Genomic DNA, 25,860 nt, shown 5'->3' with positions numbered 1-25,860 from the left:
TAAGAGTTAAAGAGGCAATTGGTTGATGAAGTAGAAGACCCAATGCAGTGAACTCAGAAAGAGAAATTTTTCTTTCTAAATAGAAATTAGCTCTCTCATTTTACTTTAACATTTAAGCTTTGTCCAAACTTGGAATTCTTTTCAGAAACCATAATTATTCGATGTGTCTTACTTTTGAATTTTGTGACTTTGATTTTATAATGCATGGTGATCAAGTTAGGGTTATGTTTCTATATAGATTAAATGTAGATGAAATGATTGGCTAGCAAACGATATTCTTAACTAAAATACAAACTCCACTAATAATAGCAAAATCTTTCTTTCCATGAACATATGTAATTTGCTTTTGTCTTGTACTGTAGATAGCTTACCAGGGGTAAGACTTCATGATGGTTATCAGTGTGATTTTAGTCATATCTGTAGACCCAGAATAACTTTACTGTTGAATGACTGAAAAGATCATTTCATACATTTTCATCACCAGCAATCTATTTAGCCACAGCATTTGTATTAGTATTAAATGAGGCACTATGCCATAGCCAGTTCCCTGCCCATGAAGAAACCCAGGCCATGTTGTAGTAGAAGCCCAAATAAAGATTCTACTCTTCATGAAATCCTACAACGTATGATCCAATAAATGCCTTTTTGACAGTTTAGTAGTAACTTACACTGATATATCAGTTGCTTTGCTCAGTTTCCTCATCTGTAAAATGGGCACAATGATAGTACCTACTTCACAGGGGAGTTAAGTGCTTACTGTCGTGCCTGGCACGGGTAGTTATAGTTGTGAGAGTATTATTATGTAATCATTATTTGGAAGGAGTTGAGCAGTTAGAGCATGTTTAAAGGAAATTGCCTTCTGGCATTTTCTATTTTTTTTTATTTTTAGAGGTTGGCACCTGAGCTAACATCTGTTGCCTGTCTTTGTTTTTTTTCCCTTCTCCCTGAAGGCCCCCAGTACATGGTTGTATATGCTAATTGTAGGTCCTTCTAGTTGTGCTACGTGGGACGCCACCTCAGCATGGCTTGATGAGTGGTGCCAGGTCCACACCCAGGATCCGAACCAGCAAAGTCCTGGGCCACCCAAGTGGAATACGTGAACTCAACCACTCGGCCATGGGGCTGGCCCCCTTCTGGCATTTTTATTTTGTCCTTGCCTTTGTCAACTGCCCACTGCTGGATCTTTTGATATCTCAGGCCAATGAGTATCATTTTCCAAAATCATGTAAAAACTAAAAAGTGTGAGATATGTAATTCTACTCCCGCCAGTGTTTTCATAAGAAATATCAACGGAAAGTAATAGGTAACTTTACCTTTAACAGAGAAAGACCTTGCCTCCAAAGTCTGTCTCATGCTCATTATGGAATCTTTTTTCTTCTGGAAGACACAGGCCAGTTTCGTGAATCAGAACGTGCTATCCCATGAGTCCTGCCATTCTGGTCTTGCAGTTGCCCAAGTTCTTTCCTCTGTCTCAGAGTCTCTTCACTAAAGAAATCTCTTCCCTCAAAATATGTAACCTCTTCTTTTTGTGAGAGTAGAGGTACTTAATGTTTTTAGGGGCAATGTCTTTAGACTTTGGATACATTAAGGTTAAATACTGTCTTCCCTCTACGAAATTTAAGACAGTTTAAAATATAGCTTATTTTGGTCTTATAAATTCCATGTGAAGGCTACCTCCTGTATTCAGAGTTCTTTTTTATTAGCATTATTTTATTTAGCCTACTTATGATTAAAAGGACTGTATGCTTTTATTTATTTCAACCTAAAAGAATATCAAACTGAGAAATCACTGTGAATTCTACTGTACCTTTTTTAATTTGTTGCCTCAAATCTCAGCTGCTGCTTATCTCACCAAAGCTCTGATTGCTTTTATCCTTGTGAAGTCTAACACTACTGTATGGAGATGAGTCTGTGCCAGGTACTCAGATTTCTGCCATGCTTTGTGGAATCCAGAAAGGTCCTCTGGGTGTTCACAGTTTAGTCGGATAGATGAAATTAATACATAGGAAACAATGAGGGTGTGGCTTAGGTGTTTTCTGTATTTTGTAGTCTGGTTAAGATATTTGAGAACAATATTTTTGGAGAGAGAGATACCTTCTGATAAAGTGGTCTAAAGGTCTCTGATGAATATAAAGTTTGAAAAACATAACCTGTGAAGTTTTTGTTTTTGTTTCACCAGCAAACTCAAAGAACTTAAACACTTTCTTGTTCTCTTTGAGATTTCTTACTGTGTTAAAAATCATAGGGTTTGTTGACTATGTATCTTCTAATGGAAAATATTAAGGAATTTTATGCCTTAAGAAATACAGTTAAAAACAACGTCTGTGGGGTAACATGTGCCTGATACAATTTAGGTAGAAATGTTTTTTCTTTTAATCTTTATTGTTTTTTTGTGTGTATGAGGAAGATTGTTCCTGAGCTAACATCTGTTGCCAGTCTTCCTCTTTTTGCTGGAGGAAGATTGTCACTGAGCTAACGTCTGTGCCAATCTTCCTCCATTTTATGTGGGATGCCACCACAGCGTGGCTTGACAAGCGGTGCTAGGTCCTCACCAGGGATCCGAACCTGCACACCCTAGGACCCTGAAGCGGAGCACACGAACTTAACCACTACATCACCAGGCCAGCCCCAGAAACAGTTATTTTTAAGTTGGAAAAAACTTAGGTGTTCTGAGATTAGTATATAATGGGGTCTCACTTCAATTTTCTTTCCCAGATGTTTGAACATTTCCTTATTTTGTTTGTTTACAGATGTTCTTTTTTATCATTTTTCCTAAGGTACACAGGAATAACTAAGAGAAAAGATACTTTACCTTTCCTCTTAAGGAATATGAAGAAACAGTTATTAGTAAACTTGTACATTAGTTACAGAGTTCAGTATCAGGAATAGCAACCCATTAAACAATAACGTTTCTGAGATCAAAAACCACAAGTGGGTAATCTTCTTTTTGTCCGGTAGTTTTTCAAAAGAGAAACCATAGCCACACAAAGGAGAACAAGAATTATTTGGTAGATGCAGAAAAATGTAGGTCACAAATGCTTAATAAGCCATACCATGTGAAAAGCATTGAAAGGCATGACTAATGTTTCCAAAGCTTTTGTTATCTCAGTGAGACACCATTTGTGAAACAGTCCTGCAGAGAGTGCTTTGGCCTTTAAAAAAAAAAAAAGCATTCTTTTTCACAAATAGCATATATGCTACAAGCTTCAATTGCCAGTAGTTGTCAATTTATTTATATGCATTATAGATTAAATTGCAGATTGAATTTATTCTGTTTTTAAATTTTGAATGCTTCAGGGAGGAACAAATACATGAAAGAGTTCAGGCAATTTCTGTAGAAACAAAAGCTAAATCCTAAGTAAGAGGTTTTTCTAATAACTCTGTAGGGTAGTTAAACTGTGCCAGATTCCAGGGGAACACTTGCCTTCATGTTTTAATCTGTGAATAAAGATTAACAGTCCTTTTATATCAAACATTGGAGAGAGACACGGAAGAATATTGATATTTTCCTAGAATCCACCTGTTAAGAAATAGACAGGAAATAGAAAAACAAAAACAACTCAAAACAGATTAACTACATTGATTGATATTTTTCCTTTAAGAACTTTAATAGGTTAAAAGATTTTCTAAATTAATTTGAGATTTAATTTTAAAATGCCTATATGTTAAATAAGTTAATTTTTTTTGTAATTGCAAAACTTAAAAACAAGATGATCCATTTGGGGACGTTTCTTAAATAACGCAAAGGAGAAAGATACTTATTCAATTCTTCAAGTAATGTTTAAGTACTTTTATATGGCCATTACTAAAAAGTAACTAATATGAGTTAAATGTTTGCGTTACTCTTTTTTTTTTTTCCCCGCATAGATGGAATTAGACACGGCACTGAGTGACTTGGAGGCTGCAGATTTTGCAGAACTGGTAAGAGAAGCAGTGGATTTTAGGAAGGGCTCAATGTTGATTTCTTTTTTGTAAATCAGTCATTTTTCTAAATATTTTCCAAGTAGGCATGTAATAATCTTGAAATAAGTAACCTTAGGTCTCTATTTTGACACGGACAAAATCTGTTTTGCTTGCCTTAAGATTTTCCACTCAGTTAAAAATATTTGTTACATAGTGTATGTATTATGATTAATTACATTAGTATCATTAAGAAGTGGGCTTTGAGGGGCTGGCCCCGTGGCCGAGTGGTTAGGTTCGCGCGCTCCGCTGCAGGCGGCCCAGTGTTTCGTTGGTTCGGATCCTGGGCGCGGACATGGCACTGCTCATCAGACCACGCTGAGGCGGCGTCCCGCATGCCACAGCTAGAAGGACCCACAACGAAGAATGCACAACTATGTACCGGGGGGCTTTGGGGAGAAAAAGGGAAAAATAAAATCTTTAAAAAAAAAAAAAAAAAGAAGTGGGCTTTGAGAGAAAGGACATCTATGTAATATTGATTAAATTAGTTAAATACCATATAGATTTCAATTTAAATTAGAAGTATCAGTATAGTTTTTAACCTTTTTTACAAAAAGTATAGGGGCCGACACAGTGGTTAAGTTCGCTCGCTCTGTTCCAGTGGCCCGGGGTTCATGGGTTCAGATCGAGTGAGGACTTACACACCACTCATCAAGCCATGCTGTGGCAGTGTCCCAGATACAAAATGGAGGAAGATGGGCACAGATGTTAGCTCAGCAAGTCTTCCTCCAGCAAAAAGAGAAAGATTGGCAACAAATTTTAGCTCAGGGCCAATCTTCCTCACCAAAACAAACAAACAGACAAAATATTTTTGCTGGCTCTGTCCAGTGAAAAGGCCTAGAAATAGTGACCATTCTAGGAGTGATGGGCACTGCTAGTACCCAGGCCATTGTGTATAAATAATAATTCTCACTAAAAGGAACGAAGGCTCCTAAGAGAAATGGCTGATTCCAGATTTGGGGCTGAAAATGTACAAGGTAATCCCAGCAACATCTTGTTGTATCAGAAATAAGAAGCTTTCAAAAATTACAAGGATTAATATATGGTTCAGGTAATCAGGAGACAACTTGAAGAGCCTCCCACTTGAGCATCTATACAGGTATTAACAGATTGAAACACATCAGATATGTTTAAGTCCATGAGTTCATGATGATATTAAAGAACAAAAGAGACTTACTGGTCAACTTTGCAGGATGCAAGAGAACCAGCTCATTGTGAAAACTGGTAAATAAGGAGGAAGACTCAAACATCTACCTTTCCTATCTGAACCATACCTCAAAGTTACCAAATAGAGATGAGGGGGAGTTTCTCTTTATGGAAGTAGTCTACTTAACATATCAAGAAGGAATGACAGAATTGGAATATCACCGTTTTGTAATCTTCCAATGAATTAATGGGTCTCAGCAATGATCATCAGTGGCTGTTAACATCACAAAAAGAAAGAGTCAGATAGTGTGTGGCTCCTGATGGAAGCACACAAACCACCTATGAAATATACTATCAGGCCTCAAGATCTAACTACTAATTTACGGGGAAAAGCAACATGTTAAATGACCCCATTTTGGGGAGAGGGATTGCGATCAGCAAAACCCAGACTGGGAAACACTACAGGACAGTTTCTTCAACAAATAAATTAGAAAGAGGAGTGCAGGGGGAGAAGTTGAGAGAGAACATATCAGTTACAAGAGACCTAAGAAACATATCAACCAATTGCAATATATGGACCTTATTTGGATCTTGATTGAAACAAACAAAATTTTAAAAACATCTTTGAGACATTCAAGGAAATGTAAATGCTGGTGACTGGATATTAGTTGAGAATAATTCTTTAGTTGTGGTAATGGTATTATGGTTCTAGATATTTTTGAAGTCTTCTCTTTTAGAGATACATTCTCAAGTACTTACAGATGCAGTGATTGAACATCTGGGATTGGTTTTGAAATAATTCAGCAGGGAGAGGGAAGAAGGAGAGAGGGATGTATGTGAAACAAGATTAGCCATGTACTAGTCGTAATTGAAGCTGAGTGATGTTGGGTACATAGGAGCAAGTTCTTTTAAAAAGTAAATGGGAAGTGAGCAAGTAGAAGCAGTGAGTTGGATCATTCTCAAGAAGACTGCTGGTGAAAGTGGGGAGAGGATGATAGTTTGGAGAGTGGCTTAGTCTTAACTAAGATCCTGAGCAAATGGAAGGGTATTTGTAAGATAATGGAAAGTTAAGCATGGTGAATTCTTTGAAGGTCATAAATTTTTTCACTGACAGAGAATGTTTAGATAGATACTAATCATCAGGAGCAGTTTAGATCTAAAGTATTAAAATATGCAAGTTTTAGGAACTTATATGTGATAGATTTAATTAAAACTCTAATGCTTGGCTTTATGGAATATCATTTTTTCCTGCCTTTATGGAAGATCAGTTTAGTGAGCAGTGGAACTAACATTATTTTCCGTGGTTAGAAAAGGATTGATTGGAATTCCTTGGATACAGCATCAAAACACAATCCATAAAAGAAAAAAACTGATAAATTGAGAATGTAATATGATACAACTACTTTGGAAAATAGTTTCGCAGTTTCTTAATAACCTAAATATATACCTACCATATGATTCAGCATTATTCTATTCCTATGTGTTCACCCAAGAGAAGTGAAAGCCTGTCAGTAGAGAGACCTATACACAAATGTTCATAGCAGTTTTATTTGTAATAGCCAAAAACTGGAAACAATTCACATAACTGAACTGTCCATCAACAGGTGAATAGACAAACAAATTGTGATATATTCATGCAGTAGAATACTGCTCAGCCAAAAAATTTGGTGGAGAGTGTTGAGGGCACTGTTGTATATCTCAATTTTTGTGGTACTTACACAGCTTTACGCCTTTGCCAAAACTCGCAGAACAATTCACAGTGAATTTTACCTTAATTAATAAAGTGAAATTAAGGATCTATTCTAAACTTTTTGTGAAATTAGATTGAAGATTTAATCTTATATCCTAACTTTGTGTTCTTTCTTTGGTTATTTTAAAATTATTATTAAGGTATCTTCAATAAATTCTTCTGTTCCCCTTTATGGTCAATGGTCAACCCCTCTCCCTTCCTGCAGCCCCTGGCAACCACTGACCTGTTTTCTGTCCCCCTGGTTTTTCCTTTCCTGGAATGTCATATAACTTGAATCGCACAGTAGGAAAATTTTGGGGTCTGACTTCTTTCACTTAGTCTAATGCATTTGAGATTCAGTCATGTCATTGTATGCATCAGTAGTTCAGTCCTTTTTGTGCTGGGTAGTATTCTATTGTATGAATGTATCACCATGTTTATCCATTCCCCAACTGAGGGATATTTAGATTATTTCCAGTTTCTAATTTTCTTTAGGTTTTAATTTTTTTTTAATTATAAAAATAATACGTGCATATTGGGTAAAAATGCAAGCATGGGTTATTAAAACAAATGTCCTCACTCCTCATCCCTCTCCCTGATTTCCATCCCCAGCTGTAACTGCTGTTATAGTTTGGGACATATTCTTCCAGACCTTTTTCTGTACACATGCATACCCGCATACAAACCAACACATGTATATACATACGTGTAGATCATTGAGGGGTGCTATGTTTAACAAAAATAAGACCATAGTGAATATTGTGTTCTGTAGCGTGCATTCTTTGCTGAACATTATATCCTAAAAACGTTTGTGCCTGCTCATATAGATTAATGTTATTTTTTTTAACAGCTGTATGATATTCTGTGTTATGGACCTACCTAATTTGGTTAACCATTCTTCCATTGCTGAAGTTCACTTTGTCTCCAATCTTTGCGTATTACAAATAATTCTATCATTAACTTTTTATACAAAAATCTTGATTCTCTTGTTCAAGTATTTCTCTAGATTTCTAGCAGTGGAATTAATCCAAGGGTATATGTAATTTAATTTTTTTTTACGTACGATCCAGTTGCCGCCAAATAGGTTGTACCAATTTGTCCTTTCAAAATAAGTATATGGTAATATTGGATATTTTAGGTGATGTATAATAGAAGCTTTTTATCTTGATAGGTTTGTTTTAGTCCCTCTTGGAGTAACAAATCTTACGTTTGATTCTTAGATGTCTCTAATCAAGAGTATCTTAGAAGAATAAAAAATAAGATTGTTCTCAATCAAAAATAAATATATATGCACATTATCTTTCATCCTAAAACCCTAGTATATTGATTTCTAAAGAAGGCACTATGAAAAGTTTAGTCACTGAAGAATATAATTGCCATTTTAACTATTGTAGCTTAACTAGGATTTGTTTTTTTCGTTAAAAAAACAAAAAATATAAATCCGTTGTTGTTTTTCCCCCCAGTCTGAGGATTACTACGACATGAGACGGTTGTATACGATTTTAGGGTCTTCTCTATTTTACAAGGTAAGTTGAAGCTTGAAATTTTTTATAAATGTCCAGTTGCTATATGAACAGACCTAAAGTAAATTTTCTCAACCTTTTACAAACATGAAAAATATATTTATCTCTTTTCCTCTGAATGTCGGTACCGTAAAATTAATATCTTAAAACAAGACTTGCACCTACATATTTACAAATACAATAAGTATTTCTGGTTTCCTTACATTCTAAAGCATTTGCAGATGTGTAAAGGAGACACAGTACTTAAGAAGCCAAGTGTGTAAGAGGCAAGAGCAATACTTCTTGATTTCTTTTTGCAGCAGTGTGCATTTTTCTTATCTTCAGACATAACCATGCATCTTTTTAGTAAATCTTCTAACATTAAGTAGTTGGCTTCCATGTAAAGCAAATTAAGCATCAAATGGATTTAAGAATTTTCATTTTTCAAAAATATTTTAAAGCATATCTAAAAAAGAATCAGACAATACAGAAGGGTACACAGTGAAAAGTAAGTCTCTCCCCACCTCAGCTCTCACTTCTCCACTTTCCCTCTTCAGAATTCACTTCTTTTCTGATTTTGCCAAACCCTTAGGCTTTTACTGCTCAGAGGTGATCTTGCTTTGTGCCAAAGTCTACCTGTTGTAGGCTTAAGTTATCATAAATATTTGATCTCTATTTGACCTCAGGGAAGACGACATTTATTTTTACTGCGTCTTCATTTATTCTGTTTGAATAAGTACCTATAAAATTCTTAGAAATATATTATGCAGTTATTGTTTGATATCACTGGTTGACTTTTGTTCTTTATGGTTAAATTCAAGGGTTATTTGATCTGCAGTCATTTGCCTAAGGATGATCTTATTGACATTGCTGTATACTGTCGCCACTATTGCCTATTGCCGTTAGCAGCAAAACAGAGAATTGGTCAGTTGGTAATATGGAGAGAAGTATTTCCTCGACATCACCTCCAACCTTCTACAGACTCAAACACTGAAGTCTTTCAGGAACCTGAAGGGAGATATTTTTTGCTAATTGTTGGCTTGGTAAGTTTCCCTTGGCCTCTTTCTTGGGATTTTTTTTTCTTTTGCTATTTAATAAGTAAATACACAAACAGACATGATAATTTAAAATTATGAGCATGTCAAATACCAGTATTCAATGAAATGTTATATGCCCCTTATTCCTTTTCTTTTGTTTCCATTTAATACTCGTGGAGAAATATTAATGAAACCCAGGATAAGATTTTAGCAGGTTCTTAAGATCTTTTGTTCCCATTTCTATAGTGGTTTTATGCTCTGGTTTGTTTGGGGAAATAGAGGGAGACATGAAAAGAATATAGAATCAGAGTAAATCTGTGATTGTAAATGAAAGGACTTCCAATAATTGAGGCTCTTCGAAAGCTATCTTAGGCAACTCCATGTGCCAAAAGTAGTGACTGATGGTATATCAGGATAAGGCAATATGAGATTTGTCTTCAAGGGTGATCAGGAAGCATTGAGAATAATTAAGAAGGAAAGGGGAGGAAGGAGTTTTTAATAATCGCCACATGATTATCCCATGTCTTTAGTATTCATAAATTTATGCATGCATATTACATATAAATATTTTCATGTAGCTAAACCTATATTAATAATTTTTTTCTTATAGAGACATTATATGTTATGTGTACTATTAGAAGCTGGAGGCTGTGCATCCAAAGCTATTGGGAATCCTGGACCAGACTGTATATATGTGGATCAGGTCAGAACAACTCTTCACCAGCTGGAAGGAGTAGATTCCCGCATAAATGAATGGTTAGCATCTTCTCCAGGCCCCTGTTTGTCTTGTGCTGACTGGTTCCTTGCTGGATCACATGAAAAATTAGATAGTTTGACCACCTCACCTATCCTCAGTATGCTGCAAGGTACTTCCAAAGTAGCAACCTCTCCAACATGCAGAAGAACTCTTTTTGGTGACTATTCCTTAAAAACACGTAAACCCAGTCCTTCCCGAAACAGTGGAGGATCTGACAATGGCTGTGAAGGTGGAGAAGGTGTTGGCCTGAGCGCCTGCACTACCCTGGATGCAGTACGGAAACAAAGAGACTCTCAGGGCTCTGATGGTTCAGAAGAAGGTGGGGCCTTGCTTAAGGTATGTGTTCCTGCAAGTGTGTACATTCTGGGGGCTAAGCTGTCTTTCCAGACCCTATTTTATAATTGCAAGAGAATTTTTAGTGGCAGATCATTCTTCATTTGAACTGGTGGTTGTTTTAATCACTATTAGCAAACCAATGATTCAGAACCAAAAAGAGAAAGAAATATCAAGTGATAAAACAGTAGCCCCTTAACATGCAGGACATCTGCTTGACATGACCTAAAAGTAGGGAAACTTTAATCCTGCTTCCCCTGTTCATCTCTTTCTTCTCTATTCACAATGTTAACAGGGAAAATCCTTGGTGTGAGGCATTTATGGTGCTGATCTGACTAAATAGCCAATGAAATGTTCAGCAGAAACAAAAAGAGAATCAGAAACTTAAAAAATATATATGTATGTACATATTTGTATGTGTTATTCTATCTTGTTATGGATTTTTTTTGTCTGTACCTGTAAACGTCTGGTCTCCATACTCAAGAATTCAAAATCTGACTATAAAGCAGAGAACGTTCATTTTTCAGATTATGTATCATTCTTCTGTGTTTTTTTTCCATGAAAATACAATAACACATCCAAATGATGATTAGAGTAATCACCTTGGGAGGCTTTGTACTTATTCTAGTGACACTGCTCTTTCAAAACATTTTCGAAACTTGTCCTTTGGGTGGATGGAGGTGATGCCAGACAAGGCATGAAGAAGGAGGAGTCTGAGAAGGGGCACGAATAAAATATGAGATTCTGAGTGTCATGGCATAAATAACCATAGATTCGCTCTCCTAATTCCAAACAGTAGAGCTCTCTTGGAGCCCTAAGTGGATGTATTTAGGAAGTAGCCACATTGGTACTGTACTCATTATCCCAGTCAGTGAAATTGGTAGGAAATATAGTTTAAGAGAATTTGGATAGATTTAAGAAGCCATGAGAAACTCAATTAATCTCTAAGATTCAGTTGATTAAACACCTACTATGAACCAACGGCCATGCTACACAAAGGACATACAAAGGTGAATAAGACACAGCCCCTAACTTTGAGGAGTGCAGAGTCTAGGGAGAGAGACAAGTATGCATCCAAATAATTGTAACAAAACCTGGTAATAGCTCTGGTAGAAGGTTTTCAGGGAGAACTATCATGTCCTCCTCTGACATGGCCCTGGGGTCACTGTTAGCAAAGGATAAGCCAAGAGGTACAAGTTAGCATCAAAACTATTGAAAAGAAACATTGCAAAATAGTAAGTAGTCTTAAAAGGATTTTTAGTGTTTACGTTATTTTTGCTGTTTGATTTCATTCTTAGATATAAACTGATCTACTCAACTGTATTTTTCAGGTCACTAAAAAGAAGTCTGTTCTTCCAAATCCATTTCATTTGGGGAACTTGAAAAAGAACCTTTCAGAAAAAGAATTGGAAATATATAACACAATGAAGTAAGAAACTTCCATATGATATTCTTTTTCACTTAAACTCGGTGTCTTCAAGGAGTTTTGTAATGAGAAAGTACTCGTTCATAACATGTGGAGATTTTACTCCAGAAATGTAATTATGATATATCTTACATACTGAAGGTAATATCTATGCTGTTTCTCTAATTTTTTCATCACACATATAGGAAACATACTCATAAGAGATTAAAAAACATACAAAGTAATATTTCCAAATGTGGGAGTCCCCCTTTATCTCTCTTCCACAGGTCACCTCCCTTTTATGTGTCTAATTTTTAAATTAGACTTTACTATTTTTAGACTCTGGTGGATGCTGTGGTGTGCTGCCCAGATAATTCCTTAGCCTGGGGTACCCATTCCTGGTGCTCGGGAGTGATGGCTGCTAATGGCTCACAGCTGAGTCCCTCCCTGCCTGGCCTTGCCCTACTTGGAAGTTTATTGTCTCAGCCAAGGTTCCTTACAGCTTCTCCCTGGAAGTAGCCCACATCTAATGACTAATAGATAAGTGTGTACAAAGGCTTGGCCTCTTCCTAAATTCAAGACAACTCTGAAAGGCCATCTAAGCTTCAGAGTTGCTGGTGGTATCTGCTGAGACCTGTGTTTCAACGTCAGTGAAGTTCAGCTTCTCCCTCTGCTCAGTCCTTCACGCTTCCCCCGACAGGTGTTGCTCCCAGGAGTACTTCCTAGTAAACTTCCTCCCTGCGTCTCTCCCTCTCAGAGTCTGGGGCCAGGGAACTGAGCCTGTAACACCCTCTTTAGAAAATAGGTAAAACTTCAAACTTACATTAAGTAGAGAATTCTGAAGTAAAAGGAACTGAGAGGAGCGTGTTTAGCAACTTACACTGTCTATATTATTAAAATATGAAATATTACATACTCACTTGTGCAACTATTATGTGGTGATAAGCAAGTCTGCCTGAGCTTTGCCTAGTGTTTAATTATGATGTCATGTGTGGGATCAATTAGTGTAACAAACTCTTTATCTGAATAAGTAGATGTGTACAAATAGAATTGACACAAAAAAAGAAGTTCAGAGTTACCACCTTCTTAATCATTGAAATATTTTATAAGTTCAAATATGTATGTCACAGAGTTGTCAGGAAAAGCTTTTTCTGAAGTCAGGGCAAAAACAGGTAATTTGTCTGCATAAAATAATGCATTGGAAATTTAATGTGTTAAAATTTGATATTTAATGACTTCAGATACGATATTTAATTTTTTAATAGTTAAAAATATTTTTTAAACAAAGAAATCTAAGTTAAACCTTTTGTGGAACCCTGAAACACCTTCTTAAAATCCTAGTCTTCCATTAAATAAAAACTACTGCTCTGAAATTTTATTACTTCCATAAATGTTATTTTTTTTAAATATCTGTGTTATTTTGGCCTTTTCTCTGGTAAAAGGAAATTCAGTTTTCCAAGTCCCATGTCTTAAACATAAATTCATATGTGATGTAAACCATAGGCATTCCTATTTAAAAAGATGCTACAAATACATATTTATTCTCTTTTTAAAAAAATTTGTTTTGTTGAGGTAACGTTGGTTTATAACATTGTATAAATTTCAGGTGTACATCATCATATTTCAACTTCTGTGTATATTACCTTGTGTTCACCCACAAAAGTCTAGCTTCCATTCATTACTGTACAAATGTGCCCCCTTACCCCTTTCATCCTCCCCCCATCCCCCTTCCCCTCTGGTAATCACCAATCTGTTCTCTCTATTAATGTGTTTGTTTGCTTGTTTATCTTCCATATGTGAGTGAAATCATATGGTATTTGTCTTTCGCTGTCAGACTTATTTCACTTAGCATAATACCCTCAAGGTTCCTCCATGATTTCACGAATAGCAAGACTTCATCTTTTTTATGGCTAATAGTCTGTTGTGTATATGTGTACACACATCTTCTGTATTCACATACACACATCTTCTTTATTCATTCATTCATCGATGTGCACTTAAGTTGTTTCCAAGCCTTGGCTATTGTGGATAATACTGCAATGAACATAGGGGTTCATATATCTTTTTTGAATTAGTGTTTTCCTGTTCTTTGGATAAATACCCAGAAGTGGAATAGCTGGATCATTAGTCTCTTTATTGACATGGAAAGATGTTCATACTATGTAGTTAATTTAAAAAGTGTGATATAAAACTGTGTAATATATTATCCTAATTTGTATATACGCATTTTTGTAAAATAAAAATATATAACATATCAAAACTAATAATGTACACAAAACATTTTATTCAGTAACCAAGTCCTATCCATTCTGCATTCTAATAATGCTTGATTCCATTCAATCCCTAATGGTGCTACCCTAGTTCAGGCTCCCATTTTCTCACCTGATTTACTGCAGCAGACTCTCGACTCCCAGCCTACCCCGAATCCATTCTCTACTGCAGGAGTGACCTTTCTGAAGAACAAAGCTAATGTCTGCTTTTTTTACAAATATTTTATCTTCCCTTTGGGTAATTCCTTGTTTGATGATTTTTAAACTTTCATTTTTTACACTAAGTGGGTTAAAATACATTGAGTGAGTTTATGGTTTTCAAGAGCTAAACTTGCTCATTGTTCTTTGGAGGCTTTTTGGAGAGAAAATTAACAATGACAACAAAAATATTAATTCTAAACCTCCCGGAAAAAAAACCTTATTAATAACTCTTTTTTAAAAGAGTCATTTCTATTCTGTACCTTTTCTTGAATTTTAAGACCTCTGGATTAAAACGTATGTTTTAAATTATTTTTCTTTTTGAATAATCATAATTTCTTTCATCTTGATTGAGTTTTTATCAATTAAAAAAATATAAGCCACCAGTTGTTAATGAGCCAGCCACCTTTTGGAAATGTATGAGAAAAATTTGTAGATGATCTCCTTCCATGCCTACCCTGATCTCAAAAGAAAACCAAGGCCATAAGTCAGCGATAAGAAGAAGTTATTCTGATCATGCTGCCTAATTTACAGTTTAACAGGAATTTAACTAGCACAGCTGATTGAGTCAGTATCTAGGCTAAAAGCTGGAAGATGCCTTTTCTTTGCCTCTGTACTTAAAGCTGGAAAAAAGTCAACTGAAGGAACTTTGTAGTATAGACAATAGAATTAGAATGGAGCAGCCTGAGTGTTTGAGATGCAGATGGAGAATTGGTGTCCGTATATTTAAAGATTACCCATCAGAAGTCAGCAATGGAGAGGAAAAAGCAAGGTATAGTGGAGCAAGCTTCAGAGTCAGCTAAGCTCTGCCCCTTGGCCGTGTGACCTCAAGCCAATTAATCCAAGTCCTCTGAACATTGATTTCCTCACGGTTAAAATGAAGAGAGTAATATTTAATACCTTGCAGCGTCCTTATGAGAATTAAGACTAAGATGTTGTAAAGCACCTACCCTGGTATATAGAGAACATTCCATATATGATAACTATTATTGTTATTTTATTGTTGCTGTTCTTTAGCTCTTCTTACTACTGGTAGAAATAAGCAGTACTTACAGGTTCTGCTGGCCTGTCTGGGACCTAAATAGGGGAAGAAGAAGAATGGAGAAATGAAAATATAGTAAGAGAACACAGAAGAGAAGGAAGACTGTAATGATGAGAAGCAGTAGAATGCTACTCGTAATTGCTGTGGGATTCTAGAATATTAACCCAGCTTTGCAGTTGGTGATAACCATTTTGTTTTTCTTCAGGATCATCAGTTTGACTATCATGGTAAAAGACTTTAATGCTACTAACTTAAATGTGTTTAGTCTGTTGGAAGATGTTTTTGTATGTGGTCTACCCTAGACTGATACCTTGCTTATGGTTTGTAGATATCTGAGCCAGACAGGACTGAGTTATTCATTACCAACCGTGGAAAAACAAGGTTTTAGCCAATTTGGGTTGGTTAGCAAAGGGATGATTAAGTTACTTGCAAATGAATTGGTGTTTGTTTATCCCTGCATAACAAATAGTACTTGCCTCCACAAGGAAATTGATAGTAACTCTAGCCTGTACTTCAGTCAAAGGGGAAGAGGAAGAGGGAATTAAATGTTTGGCCTAGTTTCCGTTCCCTAATTGAACTTCTAGTATTATGTTGTAGATAAAAGCATATTAGGAGTCTACAAAATTCAAAATGAAGCAATGTTTTTAAGTTTACTTAAATATCTTTTTTCTTTTCAAGATTGACATCTGGTCCTGAGAACACACTTTTCCACTATGTTGCCTTAGAAACAGTGCAAGGGATCTTTGTTACTCCTACCCATGAAGAGGTGGCACAGCTAAGTGGCTCTATCCACCCTCAGCTCATAAAGAATTTCCATCGCTGTTGTCTCTCCATTCGTGCAATTTTCCAGCAGACATTGGTGGAAGAGGTAGGGCACTGCTATAAATATAGTTTTCTGCCAATTTCATTTCCAGATCTCTAAATATTCTCCCTAAAAGTTTTTTAATCAATGTGTCTAGCAATGACTATTTTCATTTAAATTTTTTTTTAATAGTCACCCAATCTAATTTGAGTGCCAAAAGGATTATACTCAAGGTACTTAACTTCAAAGCATTGTTTCACAATACTGAGTTTGATGTCCTGGATTAGTGTTTCAGGAAGTGGTGGACCTGTGCTTTTCTATAGCAAAGTAGAATATAGTAATTTGTAATGTAAATTCGCCTCTCCTATTTGATATCTGTGACTCAACCATTATTTGGACAGTAACATCTGCCAGTTGGTAACTCTGATCATTCTTTAAGTATTCAACTAGCAGTGTAAGGTATTTTGGAACATAATGAGGTAAAGTACAGCAGTAAACACAATACTGTTGAAGATGTTTTAGCCACTTGATTGGTTGGTTGCTTGCTTGCTTTTCAATCCAGAATGAAGTTTCATTTAAATATTGTACATGTTGCATACAATTAAAATATCAATTAGATTGTTTTAATGGAAAGGAAAGATACATGTTGATTTCTTGAAAAGGGTAAACATGCAGAAGTTTACTTGTGACTGGTCAAACATTATACAGCTAAGAAAAACCTCTCTGAGGATGATTGTAATGTATATAGGAACACATGGTAAGGATGCTAAATTTGTGCAGAACTTGGGTTAAAGGTGGAGGAACATTGGGCTGCGAATAAGGAATCCTAGACTGAGCCTCGACTCTTCCCATATCGTCAGCTATAAAATGAATGGGCTGAATGATATCATCTCTTAGGACTCATTCAGCAGTAAAATTCTGTGTCTTATAGGATTTCTTCTTTGAGCTGTCAGAAATTGGTATTCAGCATAATGTTATGTTTGACCATGTATCCCTTTGTGCTTTGCGTTTTATGCTTCTCCTTTCCTATTTAACAGATTCTATAAAGGAACGTTTCATTAACTTACTCAGTAATATTTACTAATGTAAATTAGCCTTTCCCATATTATTTAAATATTGAGGTACCTACTATGCAGTAGGCACTATTCTAGGTGCTGTGGATACGGCAGTGAACAAGACAAAGTGCCTTTCCTCATGAAGCCTATCTTCTAACAGGGGAGACTAATGAATCAGCAAGTAGTGTAATATGTCAGGTAGGATAAGTTTCAAGAGGAATAATAAAACAAAGTAAGGATGAGAAGTGGGGGTTACTATTTTAAAAGATCCCTTTGATCATGTCAAGTAATAGCTGAACAGAGACCTGAATGAAGTGAGGGAGCAAGCCATGCGGCAGATCTGGAGGCAGAGCTTCCACAGAGGAAACAGCAAGTGCAAAGCCACAGAAGTAGCTGTGGCTGAGAGCACTGGAGCAGACTGCATGGGGAGGAGAGTGGTGGGAGTTGAGATGGCCTGGGTAGCAGGGCCTGATAGACTTCAGGACTCTGGGCCTTGTTATGAAGGGGATGGGAGGTTCTCAGTCTGTTCTCAACAGAGCAGGAACATGGTCTTTAGTTTTTGGAAGGATCACTCAGGCTACTGTGGGAAGAACAGACGCTGTAGGGTAGCAAGGGTGGAGGCAGAGACAGTTAGGCTATGGAAATTCTCAAAGCAAGAATGATAGTGGCTTTTGGAGGCTGGATATATTTTGGAAAGTAAGCCAAAAGGATTTGTTGACAGATTAGATGAGGATTACGAGAGAAAGAGAAGAATCTAGGATCACTCCACTGTTTTGGCCTGAGCCTTACAAAAAGTCTTTATATTCCAAATGAATCATTGTTTTGCTAATGATTTAATCAATGGGAAATTGAGAGTGTACATCAGAGGAAGAGACAAATACTGCTTTGGTATATGTGTTTTAAGTATATTAAAAAATCATCTATTCATTTAGTAACCTCCTCATTAGTAATCTATTCATTAAGTATCTACTGTGTACCAGGCACTGGTGCTTTCAAAAAATACAAAGATGAAATGTTTCTGTCCTGGAAAAAAGCTTATAATGTCTTCTGGGGAAGAAAGACTTACAAACTGCTAGTATAACGTAATGTAAATACTAATAATATAGGGCTGTGAACAAAATGTTCCCTGGGAGAGTCAAGGGACACTTTATGAAGTCTCTTTTAGGAGGTGGCATTTCCAGTATAAGGAAGAGTAGAAATTTTGCTACTGGTAAGGAGAAGAATGTCATGGCAGGCACTTTAGTATTAGGATCAGCCAATTCAAATCTCTATGTGAAAACATTTTAAAGTAACACTGTTAATACCAGTTAATACTAATAATACCTATTAATTTACAGAAAAAGAAAGCAGGAAATGGTGGAGCTCCATCAGGTTCTACTAATTCAGTGTCTTCTCTTCACCCTGTGAAAGAACATGGTGTGTTGTTTGAGTGCTCACCTGAAAACTGGACTGATCAGAGAAAAGCACCACCAGTTATGGCTTACTGGGTAGTAGGGTAAGGCGGAAAAAAAAGAATTCAAAAGTGAATTAAAATGTAAGAAAAATGAAAGAAAAGTGGTAAAGGACATAAACGTTAAGATGTAGGCATAGAATTATTAATCTAACTATAATATTTTAATATATTTTAGAATTTTATTTTATTTGCTAAGTATCTCCTTCGAATTCCTCCCAAATCTTTTTTCTATTAAAAAAAATAGCTTATTCAGTTATCTTACAAAATTACGTTAGTAAACACCAAAGGATAATGACGCTACAATTTTATTGCTATTTCCTTCCTTCCATCCCTGCTTCCTTCCTTTCTTCCCTCTCTCCTCCTTTCTTCCCTCTCTCCTCCTTTCTTTCCCTCTTCTCTTCCCCTCTCCTCTCCCTGCTGACCCCCAGCAACTGTAAGACCCTGCCTGACCTGGCCTGTGCCCACCTCTCTGTTTCCGCCTTCTATCTCTCTCCTCCTCCATCCCCTGTGCACAGCCACATTGGCCCCAATCGAATCTTGTTCTTGCTACTCCTTCTGTGTGGGGTGTTCTACCTCTCAACCTTTGCATGTCTGGCTCTTTGATATTCAGACCACTGCTCACAGGTCATCTTCTCAAAGAAAGGATTCATGATCTCTTTCCCACATTAGTTGTTCTCTGTTATATCACCCCTTTATTGTTTATTTTCTTGTTTATGGTCTTTCTGCCCCTCACTAGAATGTCAGCTTTATGAGCTCAGGAATCGTATCTGTCTTGTCTACCACTGGTGCCTGTAACAGCACCTGGCACGTAGTCACTTGATAAATAGGTAACAATTTAGTAAATGGAGATATGCTTGGCAAGATGTGGTAGTGGGTGGGTGATATAGCAAACACAAAGATAAAATTACAGTCATTGCATCTAATGGTCATACATGTAGCAGAATAAATATGAAATATGCTCAAATGTCTATATATTTATGGATATATATTCTATGGATATAGATATCTTTATAGAAAGATAGATGTATATATACGTAATAAATTAGTTGATACAACCAAATGCTATGGGAATTCTGAGGAAGAGGGAAAAATCTAAACTAGGATTACAAAGAAAGGCTTAGAGATTCCATTTGAGCTGCTTTAGAAAATGAATTGAATTTGAATAGAACATTCTAGGAAAAGGATGAGACGAACAAAGACCCACACAAGGGAAATCATAAGGCATAGCAGTGAGTAGACTGGTTTGCCAGGATGGTAAAGGAATGGCATACACAAAGATAAAGTGAAAGATCAAGCTGGAAAGCTAAGTCAGGACCACCAAGGAGAGCCGTCGATTCCTGACTAAGGAATTGAATTTTGAGGGAAATATTGAGTCACTGACGGTTCTTTGAGTTGGGGTAAAGAACTGATGGCGGAAGGGGCACAGAGATGAGACTAGTGTACTGGACACCTAACATGTAGTACTAGGCTGTATGACAGATGCTTTACAGACATCCAAAGCAGTAGTTCCCATGTGCTAGTCCATGGGATTTAGAATCGCTGAGTCACTTGTTAAAATCAGAGATGCCTGCGCCCTACCCCAGACCTCCTGAACCAGAATTTATAGGAGTGGGACTCTGTGTTTTTAGTAAGCTCCCTTGTGATTCTGATGTGTAACCAGCCAAACTTGAAAGCATCAGCATAGGCTTAACTCCATGTAGTGAGATCAGGGCTGTGTTATTGGAAGACTAAGCTAGGAGCAGCAGGTGGAATGGTGTAGACACAAGAGAGAATAGAGAGATAAGAAGAACAGTTAGGGACACACACAGGTGTGCAGTGGAGACTTAACTACATTCACAACAATTGGAATAGAATCAAGAGGGGTTGAATTATGATGATGCAGATCTATGTCAAATAGAGAAATTTAAAGAAGTCAGGCAGAACTACCCCTGATTTAAATAGTTTGATTTATATACATTAGTTTTGATTAAATAGATTAAAATTTTAACTCTTTAAGAAAACCAAATAAAGTTTCAATGTTAATCCCAACTCAATACTATCTATAAAAAGAACTATCATATATCTAATGTTTTAATAGTAATTAACCTTTAGAAAGTAAATGGCAATGTTTAATAACTATTGTACTTAAAATTATGGTAACACCATTAGCTTTATTGTAATAATAATGACTAAATTTAATATTTAAAAACTGAAGGATATGGTAATACATATTAATAAAATAGACTTTTTACACTCTGGAAAAATTAAAATAATTGACCTAAGGCATATATTATTTATTTAAAAATAAACCTAGCTGGATTTCCCCTACTAGATTAGTGGTTTTGATTTATCACTGATTCTTTCAGAAACAAAAAAAATAAAATAAATTGAAAGGTTGGAGTTCTTTCCCTTTGTTTTTTGTGTTTTGAATTTCTGAAATGAGTGTGTTCTTTTCCTCTACAGGAGACTCTTTCTTCATCCCAAACTTCAAGAACTTTACGTCTGTTTTCACGACTCAGTAACAGAAATTGCCATCGAAATGGCTTTTAAATTGTTCTTTGGATTAACCTTGTAGTTGTGTTTTCTTGATGTACGGCAACACTGTGCCTGGAGCATTGAGCAATGGTAGAATTGCTGACATCCATACACAGAGAGATAAAGTTTAGCTTCTTTTCCCTGTTCAGTATTGAATGTAATATTGTTAAATATTGAGATGATATGCTGTTGGATTTGATGCACTAAATCCTATGTAGTATTGTGAGACTTTTGAAAAGATACTTGATCAAAATATGAAGAAGGGATTGTTAACTTGTTTCCATTTTGGTATATAACATTAATTTATTGACTAGTTTGAAATAATGTGAAGTGCTTTATATAAAATTAATATAGGACATATTTATCTTGGTTAAATGCTCAATTCATTGTATATCTTTCTCAAAACCAATATTGATATCTGGTGAAAGAATCATGAAATGGGGAGGACATGACCAAGTTCTGTAACTAATTAGTGCTGTGACCATGAGCAAGTCTTTGTACCTCTCTGAGCTCAGTGTTCTCTACAAATGAGATGATTGCATTGAAGTTTCTAAAGTCCCTCTTAAGTAAAATGTGCAGGATTTTTTTCCTCTTGCCTGTTGGTCAGTACCTACATTCGTAATGTCCAAGTTCTGCTTCTTTATTAGAGCAAACACTTTTCTTTAGTTTAAGTATTTTAATAGATACCTCACTGTAAGGGAAGAGCGGAGGAATGAAAATTAAACTTATTGTTTTATTTATTTGATTTCCTTTACTCTTTCAGGTCAGCTCTGTTTTGAGTAGGATATATTTTTAAACTGTCCACAAACTTTCATTGTTTCTCTTTTTGTTAAAATTTATTCAGGTATACACACACATTTTATACGGTTCATGGATTTCAGGAAAGTTGTATGTAAATTTTTTTAAAACCTAATCATGTGAAAGACACTGAAAAAGTTGGCTAAAGAAATCCTATAGTGACTTCTTTTGTTAAATACTAATTTTTGCCTTACAAATATAGATCATTATGTATTGGTTTTCCCAAAAAGGGATGCTTTAATGAGCAATAATTTACTTGAACTTTAGTAGAGAAAGAAAACTAATGGGATGAGAATTTTCTTTGGCTGTAAGAATTTGGTGGATTGAGAGGAAAGAAGAACATAACAAATACCACATATTTGATTGACATTTACCAATGCATTGTCCTGAAGTCTCAGATGCCCCTAAAACTTTACAGTACTGAGTTCTTTCTTCAGGACTTAAGCTTTGGAAGACAAATTATGCCAGCACATCTCAAGCCAGTCTCTGCATTTCCCCTGCGTCAAACATGAGCCCTGCAGCTTAGTCAGAACCAGCTGCAAAACACAGTGGGTGCACCATTTGAAACATTTGGTCTTAGAAACACTGTTATCCCTCTAGCGTCTGGTTAAGAGATTTTCACCCAGGGGTTTAAGATGCAAACCACTGTATTAGTCCCATTAGTGACTTGTGGGCCTTAATTTTGGCATTCAAAGTAGGGCAAGAAACCTTGGTTCTTGAAATGTAAAAAATGCTTGAAATAGCCTCCCCTTAAGATCACAATATTGGTCAAATGGTAGATACTTTACTACTGTCTTAGGACTGCTTATGTACATACAGTCAGGCGCTGCATAACAATGTTTTGGTCAATGATGAACTACATATACAATGGTAGTCCCATAAGATTAGTACCATATAGCCTAGGTCCGTAATAGGCTACACCATCTAGGTTTGTGTAAGTACACTCTATGATGTTTGCATAATGACAAAATCGTCTAATGATGAATTTTTGTCTAAACATATCCCCGTCGTTAAGCGATGCGTGACTGTATATACAGGGTATTAAGGCACTTTGTTTAAAAGTATTTATTAAATGTCTTAAATTTTTTGATATGTCCCCCAAAACACCATGAGCTGTTTTTAATACTGAGAATTATTAATAAATGCAGCTATTGATCAACTTAGATTTTCAAACAGACTGAACTAAGACGGGTTTTATCATAGGGGACTTTTTGTTTCATTTAATGAAATTTTGGTCTGTTGAACTGCTTTCCTCGTGTCAAAGAATCATGAGACCACTGCTCAATAACTGAAATAGAAAGTTATTTTTGTAGCAGACTACTAATCTTCATAAGGGGAAAATCATTTGCTACATTGTGGAGTACACGATAATGTCCATGTTGCAAAGACACTGCATTCTTAAGAAATAAAACCAAACATTATCTTGGTTTTCATCTCTGAATGGATATTGATGTAAAGCATTGTAAGTAAACTTAGCTGCTAGTTTTTCCAAATATGTTCAGATTCACATCTGAAAGTAGATGAGTCTCATTATTGGACAATAAGTGTCTATCTGCCACTTTATTAAATAAAGGAGTACAGATACCCCAGAGGTATGCTTTAGCAAATACAGAAACATTCTTTCTTTTTTTTTTTTTAAAGATTTTATTTTTTTTCCTTTTTCTCCCCAAAGCCCCCGGGTACGTAGTTGCATATTTTTTAGTTGTGGGTCCTAGTTGTGGCATATAGGATGCTGCCTCAGCATGGCTTGATGAGCGGTACCATGTCTGCGCCGAGGATTCGAACCAGCGAAACCCTGAGCTGCCGAAGCAGAGCCCATGAACTTAACCTCTCGGCCACAGGGCCAGCCCCCAGAAACATTCTTAAGGTGGATTTTATTAGCATCCCGCAAATGTTCCCTTTCACCAAAGACTGTTAATGCAAACAATTCTATAACTACGATTTTAAAAAATATCAAGTACTGTCTTATCACCATCATATATTTTTTAGCCCCCAAAATTATGTTTTAGGTTCAAACTCCCCCCTCCCCTTTCTTTAGCTCTCTCTTTTTTTCGTTTCGTTTTGTCAGGTTAGAGAAGTGTACTCAGCAAGGGAGAGTTTCTTATTTGTGCCAAGGGACTCATGATGATGATTCTCACTGGCAAGACAGTCAATTTGCCATGCCTGCTTTGTTATGTTTCTAATCCAAATAGGAAAAGCTATGAGACCAATTTACTAGGTTTGTCTGCTTTCAACATTCTTAAAAATAATATCTTTAATAATTATTTGTTGTCTATGTGAGTTCCCTCTAAATAGTGCCTGGCACATGTTATGTGCTGTAAAAGTGTCAGCTACTACTGCTACCACCATTTATTATTGTTATCAAATATCCATTGGTTGAAAACCAAGGAGTCAGCTAAATCATACCTGCTTCTGTACCAAATGTTAGAAAGAAGCTGAGAAAAAGTAGTCAGCACTAAACACTTTTGAGAACAAGGATTTATACTTTGGGTATTTTAAGATATATTATTAAATGTTACTAAAACTTTAATCTGTACACTAAACTGTGTGAAAATAATTTAATTTTGTAGAGTTTTATTTCCATATTCTATATAGTTGAAGCTATTTTTATACTGTATAGATAGTTTTTAATAAAGATGGTTTGGAAGTTTGTTTGCAGTTGTGTTGCCTTTTCTTGCACTTGTCCAGCAAATATTTATTAAATTTCTACTCTGCCAGGCACTGTTCTGGATGCCAGGATACAGCAGTGAACCAAATAGCTAAAAATTCCTGCCCTCACAGAGCTTATGTCCCAGTGAGAGAGGCAGACCACAAATAAGACAAATAAGTAAAATATGTTGGTAAAAGCTAAGAGGGGAAAAAAAAAAAAATCAAAGCAAGAAAAGGGGATATGAAGCATGGGAGAGAGGGTGGGGAGGGAAACGGTTGCTGAAGTGAGGAGGTGAACCAGGCTGATTTCTAAGGAAAGCAGAGTGAACAGCACAAAGGCCCTGAGACTCCATACTTTTAATATCAACATGTAAATCAGTAGAACTTTTTTGTTCCCTAAGTAAGTAAAATGCAATGCAGCAAGTTAAAATAAAGATTTTTCACCCAGTTATTGAAAAGAGCTGATTCAAAGCTCTTAATAAGGTAAAAAGCTACATTTCTAAGTACTTTCACGTTTGCTGTCTTCTATCAGTAAATGCATGTCAAAAATAACCTTGAGGATATCATAAAGGAATATGCTATATTGTCAACTGTGAAGTCAAATGTAGGGGTTGAAGAGGAAGGGAGGCAAGAAAGGAAGGAAGAGAAAATTGCTTGAGGAGCAACAGAATACTTGCTTTTCTGTCTTCAGAGATACCTATGTTCCCTGTGACCAGAGATGGTTCCTTTGCCCTCTCTTGGCACCTTAAAAAGACAGCCTTACCTGCAGTGTGATTCAAGTAATCCTCCCCTTAAATTTCTCCCTGTGTGCTTGTTAATGCTTCAGATTTCCTTAAAGGAGACTGACCCTTTCATTTTTCAGATTTTTGCAGATAAAATGCCAATCATTTCTTGAATTTGCAATAGATTTCACAAAGGATTCTGAAGTCAATGCAATAAGACTTAAAACTTTTTAAGCCTAGGAATAATGACTAACGCCATCGCTTCAGAAATATTAATCTGGCAGCAGCACGTACAATGGAGAGAGATTCAGGATGGAAAATCAGTTGGGTCAGATAAGCTGCTATGGAAAGGAAGGTAGCACCAAACGTGGTACCAGTAGGACTTGGCAACTGGTTTTATGTGAGGTAATCAAAATATTAACACCTGCTTTGGAATCCTTCTGGTCTAAATATTTGTTTTTTTACTAGTGACAAGTAGTATTAAAAGT

At 36.1% G+C, this 25,860-nt stretch overlaps 1 protein-coding gene across 6 annotated transcripts in view; it reads left to right on the top strand.

The window, feature by feature from the left end:
* INTU (inturned planar cell polarity protein) overlaps nt 1-24,652 on the top strand; it is a 72,064-nt gene extending 47,412 nt beyond the window's left edge. For 3 of the 6 annotated variants that reach the window (XM_070609128.1, XM_070609130.1, XM_070609131.1), the window contains 8 exons: nt 3,868-3,921; nt 8,299-8,361; nt 9,159-9,380; nt 9,985-10,467; nt 11,796-11,893; nt 16,058-16,247; nt 18,574-18,731; nt 21,132-24,652. In XM_070609128.1, coding sequence (XP_070465229.1) covers nt 3,868-3,921; nt 8,299-8,361; nt 9,159-9,380; nt 9,985-10,467; nt 11,796-11,893; nt 16,058-16,247; nt 18,574-18,731; nt 21,132-21,243 — 1,380 coding nt within the window. In that variant the 3' untranslated portion in view covers nt 21,244-24,652. The remainder of the gene's footprint in view (nt 1-3,867; nt 3,922-8,298; nt 8,362-9,158; nt 9,381-9,984; nt 10,468-11,795; nt 11,894-16,057; nt 16,248-18,573; nt 18,732-21,131) is intronic. The other 3 variants (XM_070609132.1, XM_070609129.1, XM_070609133.1) reach the window with 1 other exon arrangement.
* The last annotated feature ends 1,208 nt before the right edge of the window (nt 24,653-25,860 follow it).

Source organism: Equus przewalskii, chromosome 2, assembly GCF_037783145.1.
Source record: "Equus przewalskii isolate Varuska chromosome 2, EquPr2, whole genome shotgun sequence".
NCBI classification, from domain to species: domain Eukaryota; kingdom Metazoa; phylum Chordata; class Mammalia; order Perissodactyla; family Equidae; genus Equus; species Equus przewalskii.
The sequence above is the reverse complement of the archived record's forward strand: the minus strand, read 5'-3'. Positions and strand labels throughout refer to the sequence as shown.